At 37.8% G+C, this 10,519-nt stretch overlaps 1 protein-coding gene across 1 annotated transcript; it reads left to right on the top strand.

Annotated features, from left to right (window-relative positions):
- Nucleotides 1–753: 753 nt before the first annotated feature.
- On the top strand, nt 754–8,027 carry GNG4 (G protein subunit gamma 4). Its single transcript, XM_009644132.2, has 2 exons — nt 754–858; nt 7,899–8,027. The coding sequence occupies exons 1-2, from the start codon at nt 763–765 to the stop codon at nt 8,025–8,027; spliced, it is 225 nt and encodes a 74-aa protein (XP_009642427.1). The 5' UTR covers nt 754–762.
- The last annotated feature ends 2,492 nt before the right edge of the window (nt 8,028–10,519 follow it).

Raw genomic sequence — 10,519 nt, forward strand, 5'->3', positions numbered from 1 at the left:
ATGAGTTGACATACTTATCCTCGAGCCCTTCCCAAGGACGTAGCAATGCAAGAAAACCAAACACTGATACACCTTAATTAGCTGTCCCTTCCCAAGAGCTGCAGATGTCTTGAAAAATAATGCATTCCTATACTGTATAGTATACTATACTGGTTTGTAGTCATCTTTAGACTTCACTGGGGATGTATAAGTAAAAAGTTGGAAACCACTGCTTTATTTCTTCTTAATATATTACTTCATTTCTAACTCCTTAAATTGATAAACAGAATTTTGACTTGTTCTCTACCTTAAAATTTCTCTCTTTCTGATGCTTGGTGAGAGCAGTGTGGCATTCATTTCTGTTGTGCACATTTCTGATCTTGTTTTCATGCTACTAGGTGTAACTGGGGTATGGAGCCAAACTGTGCAATGGCTGCAAGGTCTGTTTGTGAACAAGCTGTTCTGCATTGGCAATCTGAACCAGGGCGACCATTTCTACACTGAAATAATGGCCACGTACTCTGCATTTGTATTTTGTTTGCAGAATTCAGACTGAATGCTGGCAGTTGAGGATGCAAATATGTAATGCAATAAGGTGCTGCTATTAAACAGGAGAACAGAAATAAATGGTGTCTGGTTTGCATTTGTGACCTACAGCCTGGCAGTGTCAATGTGGTGGGCGAAGGTTGGTTAGATTTCAGATAACTGTCTTCTCACTAATTGCTGTATTTGCTACCTGTACTTTTAAATTGTCTCAACTTTGTCTCTTCTAGGAAAAACAAAATGAAGGAACTAGTGTCAAACAGCACAACCAATATATCTCAAGCCAGGAAAGCTGTGGAACAATTAAAAATGGAAGCATACATGGATAGGATGAAGGTAAACTTAGACTTACTGTTGATATTTTGAATTCACTCACTAGTTTGTGGTACAGCCTCCCTTTACTATTGCAGAAAGACTCAATCAGCTGAAATCAAAATTTTGTGTTGAGCTATAAAACAGTATTTCAGTGCTGTGAATTAGTTACATACTAAATGCTTAGCTCTAGCGAGGTGATTTTCAAAGATGGGTTTCTAATCTGCCTTTTACATCTGTCAAAAGTGGTATTTTTTGACATACTTAAAATCAGTTGTCAGGTGCTCTTCTTTGACGCCTGTAGCTGAATATAAGTGCAGCTCAGGTTTCTCGGTGATAGGGTAAACTGTCCTTTAAGAACTGGAATAAGTCTTTAAGATATTGCAATACTTTTAAATAACAATGAGACGGGCTGAATTGCTTTATTTGTTTTGGTTTAGCACAGACATCATTTCCCCAAAAATACGCATGATTGCAATGTTCATTAATGATTCTTCACACTTGATAGCCTGTTGTATGTGAAGATTTAGTTTTGTCATGCCTCTAAATGTATGTGCATTAATAGTTTTAACTAAAGGCACTGTTAAACAGAAGTCCTCAATATTTTTAACCAGAAAAACCTGTTGGATTATTCTTATCTGTCATTCTGCCTTCCACTAGGCTAAAATTTTGTGAATAAATCAAGCACTTAAAAACTAATAACGTCGCAGAAATTTTTAAGAAAGCAATGCTCATCTCTTTTGCGAGCACTCTCATCTCTTTTGCAAGTGCGCGCTCTCTCTCTGCCTCTGAAAATAGCAAATAATTATTTGGATGCAAAATCCAGCCTCTACAAGTAAGAATAGTTTAGAGATGGAAAAATTAGAAAAAGGAATGCATTTAAATAATCAGGTTTTCTGCAAACAACTGTAACTGAGTTGTAACAAACTGTAACTGTTTGTAACTAAGGTTACAAACTAGAGTTACAAACCCTAAACCTAACCCTGACCCTAACCCGAACTGAGGTTACAAACTCAGTAAGACAGTTTAGAAATGTTGTATGTTAAATTCTTCCGGTGGTCTTAAGTCAGTCTGTTAGTCCATCCATCCTGTGTGCTGAAATCCTGCAATAGTATATAATTACTATTTTAAAATAGTATCAGATCATAAACTCACTAATTAGTAAGATAGTATTTATAATTCAGAAATATTAGTACAATTCATGTGAGTAGTCAGTCTTGCTAATATGAAAATATAAATTTCAGTTGCTCCATTCTGTTGCAATTTCTAGTAATGTCTTGTAAGACCATTGAACTTGGAAAACTATAGTTTCTATCTTGTATAGTGTGTTGACAAATTCATCAGCTAATAGCTGCCTGTTCATAGGGACAGGTACTTCAATCTCCTTCTGTAAGGGAAGGCCTGCCTTTTCAGCATTTGGTGGTGTTAGTTCCCCAGTTCAGGTCATATTGCAGCTGCATGAACAACAGAACTGACAAGAAAGAGTGGTTGTGCACGAGCAGCAGAGGAAAGGGTTGGGAAAATGTGGCCAGTTTATTGGAATTTGAAATTGTTGATACTTAGTAGATTGTCTTATACTCGCTTTTATAGAATCAATGATAACTGTCACATACCACACACAGTTATGCAGATAGCTTCATTGGTTAGATGTATAAAGTTCTTAATTACATATGTAAGAAAGACATAGGCTATTTTTACAGTTAGTTTAATTAAAAAGAACACAGTTAAGAGCAACTGTGGCAGACCTAAAAACCAGATTGCTTGAAAGTGCAATTATTTCACCTTTTCAAAACAGCTTGGGACCAAAAGGGCACCACAGAGGATCTGATATGTTTCAGTATACTGAACATTTTTATTCTAACAATAGGATTTGCAAAAGGTTGATGTCTTAATTTCTAGATTTTCTTTGAACAATTATGAGGGATTGTGAGAAGAGATGGGTTGGCTTTTTGTTCCCTCAAGGTCTGCTTTGCCTTTTAATCTTGGAAACAGCTAAGTGTGTGTTTCAGTGTAGCCAGGTTTTACAGAGAGACTTTCCAGTGTTTTCAACAGGAGATACTGAGTTCCCAGATCATAATCGTAAAGGTAAAGAAATGAAATTATTTCCTTTTTTTTTTTGGTGTTTTGCATCTGCTTAAATTAGTTAGACATCTAACAAAAGATCAGTGCTTTCCAAATAATTTAATTAAGCACTGTTTTGCAAGTAGCTATAACCAAGTGGTTATTCCCATAATAGACAAGACCACATTGTTAACATTAGAAAGGAAATTTTCAAGGTGCCTGCGTTATTGACTAGGGAAATGAGAAGTTCTAGGTCACTTTACTACAAAGGCATTTTGTTTTCCACATATAGTAGCATCTGTAACTAGCATGAGTTAGGTCTGCTTAATTAAAATCTTGTAGTTAGAAGTATATTGATAGTTGCCCATTCCCTGATGTGTTCTGGATTTTTCAGCTGATTTAAAAATCAAGTCCTATAACCAGTCAGAGCAGCAAGCAATGCGGTGTTTTGAGGTTCCACAAAAGCTACTTGCTGTTGAGGTGGGAAAGAAACAAGACAACTTCAAAGGGGAGGATGAAGGTACTGATCAGTAGTTGGAAGGAGTATTACTGTGGTGTTTTTTTGTAAACCTTAAGAATCCCAGAAGGATTGTAAATTGAACCTGCCTTACTTCCCCACAGAAGGAATGGCTAGAATTATAGTGGAGAAGCCAGTAGAAAGCAGGAGGGGCAGATTTCAAGCCAGGAAATGTAAGATGAAATCAGACGGACAGTGGCCTCAGGACTAGTAAAGTAATATGTCTTCCAAAGGTGCTAGCAGTAAAGTTGGGAAAGCAAAGATAATATTGGTGCTTTATCACAGCTGTCCCCCGAATAAAGCACTATTTAATCTTCTCTTTGCAAGGAGAAAAGGGAGAAGGAGTGCTCTGGCATGTAAGAATCATGGTGTATCAGTTATTGTTCCGTTTTCTTTTTTCTTAAGAAGGTAGAAAATATTCCTAACTGGTTCTGCATAGTGTTGGGAGATAAGCAGTGGGATTGCCAATAAATGTGTGTGAATCTTTTTGTTTTAGATGGAAAGGATAAGCAGAGTGGGTGTCATAGCAAGGATGGTAATTAGTCACAATCCATGACAAGACAGGTGACATAGTAATTGCAGCATTTTGCCCTGTCATTGAAGGTTATAATTATTAGTGCAGCTAACAGGATTATATTCTAACTTTAGCTGTTTTTATCACCTCTGTTATTCTGAAATATAATGGTAAAATTCCATGGTCCTCCTGACACTAATTCTTTAAAGCATCAGAGTTGAGTGTTTTGTTGTTTTTTTCCATTTTGGTAATTTGACAACCAGATGTATTTTTCACTCTCCAGAATAAAAATAATTGTTCAAAATGTGAGATCGGTGCAATACATATATATTCCATCCCCTCTGTCTATGTGCTTTAAAAGATTAAAAAAAAAAAAAGAAATGTTAACTTTCTGTTAGAATTCATCAGGAAAACTGGAGTCTGATTTTTTTTCTTTAGCCACTTCTGCAATATGTGTAAATTACTCTGAATCTGCAGACCAAGCTGTATTGCGTAGGAGAGCTGAAATGATAAATGTGTTAACTTCATTTGAATATTCAAGTTGCATGCTGCATTTATTTTAATTCTTGATAAAAGCTATTCTGAAACTGTCCAGCAGCATTCAGCTACAAATAAACCTAAAGGTGAATAAAAGCTATGATGGAATGGCCTTCATTTAACTTCCTCTGTGTCACAAATAGGATGATCAGTGCGTTACTTTGTACAGCAACAAATCACGGGGTTGACCATTGGGCAACCTCTGCATGCTGATAGATGCTAAAGCAGCCAGTTCTGTGGTAGCCTTAATGTGACGCTCAGTGCAGAGATCTGCTGCTTTTTGTTCTGAATAATAACAGGGAGCAGGAAGCTTGCTGGAGGCAACATTGTATCGTGCTCTTTTTTTTTGGCCACAGTTCTGACTTCGCCAACAGGGCTCACAGCCACAGGAACCAATGTTTTCAGTGCTCCTGGAATGTGATCAGCTAACTTAACTCCCCGTAGTAAATGGTCATTGTTCCTCTGCACCAGCCTGAGCTACTCCAGTTTAAGTGAAGAAGGGGCCATAATTGAGTTATATTATAACCACTGTAATCCCAAGGGGAGGCTTCCTCCTCCCCAAACCTTTTATTTTTTAAAAGGATGAAAATCCGTAGCCTAGTACAGGCTGGGAAGTTTAGTTAGTGATAATGTGCTGAAATGTGATCATGGTCCTCAGTCCCTTGTTGCAGGTTTGTTTTCTACTAAAACACACTGTGGTTTCTCTAAAAGCAAACTAATTTGTAAATTAAACACTGTGACGTTGAATAAAGTGATTGCTCTGCTTCCTGAAAATTTATGTTGTGCTTTTGTTAGTGAAAATCCTTTTTATTGTTATATGATGTCAAAGCACTGTAATATGTAGAGAAACGGTTAGAAAATTATGTTACTGGGTTTATCGCTTCTAAGAGTAATGGTTGAAATTGTACTTCCCTTCCACTGAATGGAAAGTGGTATAATCGGGCTGATGCCACTTACCCATACATGGAACAAACAAGATAGCTATGAGGTCGGTCTGTTGGAGTCCAGTGTTGGTTCTCTGCTCCTGTAGGGTCAGTCTATTTAAAGAGGTGGTTGGTTTCATGAATAAAATAATTTATTCAGTAGCTTAATAATTGAAGAAAAAATGTGCTGGGCATCTTTAATAAATCCTGTCTCTGGGGCCCAGAGAATTAGACTAGCTCTCCATTAGGTTTTATGGCAGTAATGTTTATTATGACATAGCACTGAAAATGTCATTGAGCTTTTTGTGGGCACCTGTGGCTCTGAGTTCGACTTGCTCTGTTTGAACACAAGAGTTCAGGACCAGCTAATAAATTAATTACAGCATAGAACTGCCTTAATTTGAGACACACAGCTGAGCTTGAAGGAGAATAGAAAAGTGAAAATCCATGTGTTAAATAATTACGAATGTACTGGTAATTGTCATTACTTGAAAATACTCCTCCAAAATGCTGTGGTGGTGCATTCCTCCTAACATTACGGGAAACGGGCTAACAGCCTCTTCAGTGGGTGCATTCTGTGCTAGTTTATACTTTGCTGAAGTACAGCATAGGTCATTAGCAAAGAAAAGTTTGTTTGCTGTCTTTGGATCTTTCCTGGGCTTGATTGGAATTTCATAGTCCATCTACATTGTGCCTCTCTCTGGTGAATCTGCTTTTTAAAAATTCACAAGTAAATGTTAATGAAAATTGGGAATATGACAGGATTCCTGAGTTTTCTGTTTGTTCATTACAGTTCTACCTCTCTATTCTAGACAGTGCCCTCACATCCTAAGCCTCATTCTTTTGCCATTGCTTAGCAAGTAGCTAATTGAAGTATGTCTGAAGATAATTGCAATCCTCCCTTTTTACTTTGAAGTCTGTCATTTTCCACACATTCTTGTTTGACCTGCTTCTCTTTTGAGAAGTATGGGTCCTTCTGAATATCTCTGCTGATTTGCTCAGTTCAGTGCTCGGTCGTCTGCTTTGCATTGGACCAGCAGTGTCTCTGCCCGCCTTACAGGCCAATTCGAAGGCAGACTAACTTTAAGTAACCTTGACAGCCTTGCTTCCTCTACTAGGAGGATAGTCCATACCAGGATGCCAACCATAGGCACTTCATGGGTTTAAGCAATTCTACAAAGGCATGTTTTAGTGGATATTTAAAAAATTAAAAATCAGTTATTTTCTTCCAGAAGTTAATTTAAATTTCATGCGAATCCTGACACCAATGACTTCATTGGTCTAATCTGAAGCCTGCTACAGGCTGGACTCATGCCAAAGCAAGCGGTGTATGGGGAAGCTAAAGCTAACAGTGATGACACACCTGCTAGAAAAATACCAGAAATCTGATTTGTTTTTCTTCTTCACTGTAGTTGTGCAAACATGCTGACCCCAGTGTTTGACCTGGGAGAAGCTGTCGTGGTACTCAGAGAAAAGGCTTTTTCGTAAAGACTTCCAGTCTCATTTTCTCAACTCTATCATAATATTGAAGACACAGTAATTAAACAAGGCAAAGAGATACAGATAGCTGTAAACAGAACAAAAATATTTCGTATATACTTTCTAAATTCTTAAAAAAATAAATAAATCACAGTGGCCTAATATCACCAGTATTCTTACAGCACGAAGCTCATTTCAGCTACAGCTGAAATGGTTTAATAGTTCATGTTCCATTTTGTGCAAAATACCTTGCATGCCAGCACACCGTTACATTTCTGTAGGACTTTTCAGTAAGCATAAAGCAATGTTCTGAATTTGGAGACTTTAGAATTGTTCGTTTTAGAAGCATAAAAATATTAAGATAGGAAATATTCAGGTAATGCTCAAGTTTAAATTAATGCTATGAATAAAGTACTACTTATAATAACTTACTAAGCAGAAGATACTAGTCTGACTTCATTGAAAAGAGCAGTATTTAGCTTAAATGAGAGCTATGACACATGATGATCAAGCTTTGCTTCTGATTTATTTTTTCTTTTTAATCCCACGGCCATATGCCTAAAGAACTGTTTGTTTGTTTGTTTTGCATCCAGAGGAGCCAAGGGTAGAGAGTGCATTTGTGGAAGCCCTTAGGGCCTTGCTGCTCTAATGTCTGGGAATAGGAGCTGAAGCAGGCAGCCTCTACAGAAACACGTGCTTCAAGGAGAATCCCTAATGCTTATGGGCCATTAGCATATACATGTTTTAACGAGCATATGTGGCTGACCTTCCTTCTGATGGAGAGGAACAGCTGAACATGAATCACATAAATTGATAGCCTCTCATGTCACTATGTTAAATAAAATGTATAGGCAGATTACTAGGCCTAGTAAGAGCAACTTCTGAGTTGTGGTCTCTGGTAATTTAAAGGATAACCCAATCTACTCCTGTTTTATGATAGCCTCCATTATCATCTGTTACATGAAGAATATTTATGCCGTGCTGGTTAGTTCAGAATTAAGCATTACAGTAGTTCTCTCTTCTCTTCTATTAGGTATCCAAGGCTGCGGCAGATTTATTGGCCTATTGTGATGCTCACATTGGAGAAGATCCCCTTATTATTCCAGTGCCTGCATCTGAAAATCCCTTTAGGGAGAAGAAACTCTTTTGTACTATCCTTTGAGTCAGTTTTCAATTAAAAATGTCTTCTGCTACAATGTGGTATCAGCGTTGCATGCTTTTAGTTTTAGCATTTTTTTCTGCAGATACCAATACTTAGCCTATAACTATAGTATTTTTAGAAAGTAGTGCATTTTCTGGTAAAAAATTAAAAAAAAAATCATAAAATATCCAAGGTAGTCCTTATCTTTAAGACAATGTACAAGTTTAATTTCAGTTCCTCGTAAAGATTCTTTGGTCTTAATGAAGGTATTGAGCGCAGCATCAAACTCTAGATATCTTTGCCAGTCATAGATTTTTCTGAGACCTAAATGAGTCTGAAGCTGTTTTTAACATTCTTATTTTCTTTGGAAGGTGAATTTAATTCATTTGCCTTTACAAATTTATATCTAAAGAGAGTAGTGTGACCTTTCCTCAAGTAGCACTATTTAGGAAAAAATGCCAGTGATTTACGATGTTTGGATGGAAATCTTACACAGTAAGTGGTGTTTATAAATTATGTTTTGTGAAGACTGTAATAAACCTGACTACAAAAACAATCTTAGTACAGCAACATTGTAACTACAAGCAAAATGGAGATGTATAGTTACACACCAGGACTGCATCAATAAAACCGTAGAAGAACATGGCTGCTGGTGTCTTATTTTGAATGATAATGATTTAAATTATTTTAGAAAGTAAACTGATCTGTAATATATTGGGTGTTCCTTAGGGCCCCAGCTGAGGGTGTAAATCTGCCCTGGTGAGTGCAGGGAGAGGGATTACATTTTCGAAGCAGCTCTCTACATGCTTTTGCCCATGAGAGCAAGGCTCTGTGGGGATGGAAAACAATGGTCAATAGATATTGTTCTAGAATGTTTGTTGTACTGTTTTGTGTGGCAAGATGTCTGCGTTGTAGAAGTTTTGTTTTCTTTGCCGATCAGCTTGGATAAGGTGCCGCACCCAGCTGCATTCAGCAGCTGGTGTAGCCACATGAGATGGGTGGCTTTGAGCTGTGGTTCTGCTGCAGGCCAGCTCATTCACCACATCTGCCTAACACGGAACCACCCCGTTAATTTGCTTCCTGTAGTAGGGTAACAAAACCATATTCCTTCTACCCGGTAGGCTTTTGGGATGCCTTTCATTCAAGGGTTTGGTTTTTAATTTGGCAGCTGCAGACACCCATGGTCTAGCAGGCACAGAGCTGCTTCAAAGCACCTGTTCTGAAAAACATGCAAATGGCTTGACTGGGTCTTGTCTTGGTCTGTCCTTGGTTCCTATTTTGAAGTTTTCAGCTTAAGATTCACATTCCTAACTTTTAATGAGTATATTTCTTAATGCACAGTGTGTGTTCAGCTTTGTTTTGGGGCTTTAGCTAATTGATTAGCTATTTTATTGACAGTGACATAAAAATGGCTTTCTGAAAATATTTGTTAAAAAGGAGGAACAAAATGCTTCGTAAGGCTCTTTAGGGAATCCTTCCTATACTGTACGTGATTTGGTAACTGCTCTGATCACCATGGCAACATTTTCATTTGTCCTTCCACATGTATGGTTTTAACTGGAACAGCAAGGGAGGGGAATATAGGACAAGCAGCTTTCCTCTCAAAGGCTTTGTAACAACTTGCATTTGTGGCACATCGTTACTATTCCCATCTAAAATAACAAAATTGCCACAGCTTATTTACGGTATTGCAAACAGCTTGCTTTCTGTTTCCAATTAGTGTTAGCATCTGAGGTCCTGAGACTGAAACATTTCACAGTAGCTTTGAGTATTGCTAGTTGTAAGAGCTGCATTTACAGAAATCCAGTATTTTTTCAGAAGAGGTGAATGTCATTGGTTTGGACTTAGGGGTTTTCTCCAAAATTTTTCCTGAAGTAGTGAAGGTGTTGGCCCTCTTATGTCTTTAAAGCTGGCTCCCATGTTTGTGGTTTCTTTTATTGGTTCATAACTTAATCAGGTAAAAAAAAAATTGTATCTATTAAGATGGTTTCATGCTTCTAGTTTTAAAAAACACATGGAGTACTGTAAACTGCAGTTTACAGTATCTGAAGAGGTTAAACTGTATGAGCATAACTCCTTAGTAGGAAACAGGACAGCTTTCTCTAATGTCATTGGGCCTTATTTACCAGTTCCTTGAATGGACATATACTACTGGCAAATTACTTAACTGGTCTGGAGCACAAGTCCTGTGAGGAGCAGCTGAGGGAACTGGGGTTGTTTAGCCTGGAGAAGAGGAGGCTGAGGGGAGACCTTATCACCCTCTACAACTGCCTGAAAGGAGACTGTAGCGAGGTGGGGGTCGGTGTCTTCTCCCAAACAACAGGTGATAGGAGAGAACGGCATTGTCTGGGGGGTTTTATGCCAGCTTGACCCACAAATCAACATTTAAAAGTATGTCTTTTCCTCCAAACTACAAGATGTCTTTGTCATTATTATATTTCTTGCTGCTTTGACCTCTGAGGTAGTTTAGACAATCTGCTATTGACAGTTGAGTTTCATGCTCAAACATCTGG

This window comes from Egretta garzetta, unplaced genomic scaffold (genome assembly GCF_000687185.1).
Source record: "Egretta garzetta isolate BGI_Z169 unplaced genomic scaffold, ASM68718v1 scaffold118, whole genome shotgun sequence".
Lineage (NCBI taxonomy): Eukaryota > Metazoa > Chordata > Aves > Pelecaniformes > Ardeidae > Egretta > Egretta garzetta.

Coding starts and splice junctions, on each gene's coding strand:
- GNG4 (XM_009644132.2), top strand. CDS start 763: ATGAAGGAACTAGTGTCAAACAGCACAACCAATATATCTCAAGCCAGG. Junction 859..7,898: donor CATACATGGATAGGATGAAG/GTAAACTTAGAC, acceptor CTCTTCTATTAG/GTATCCAAGGCTGCGGCAGA.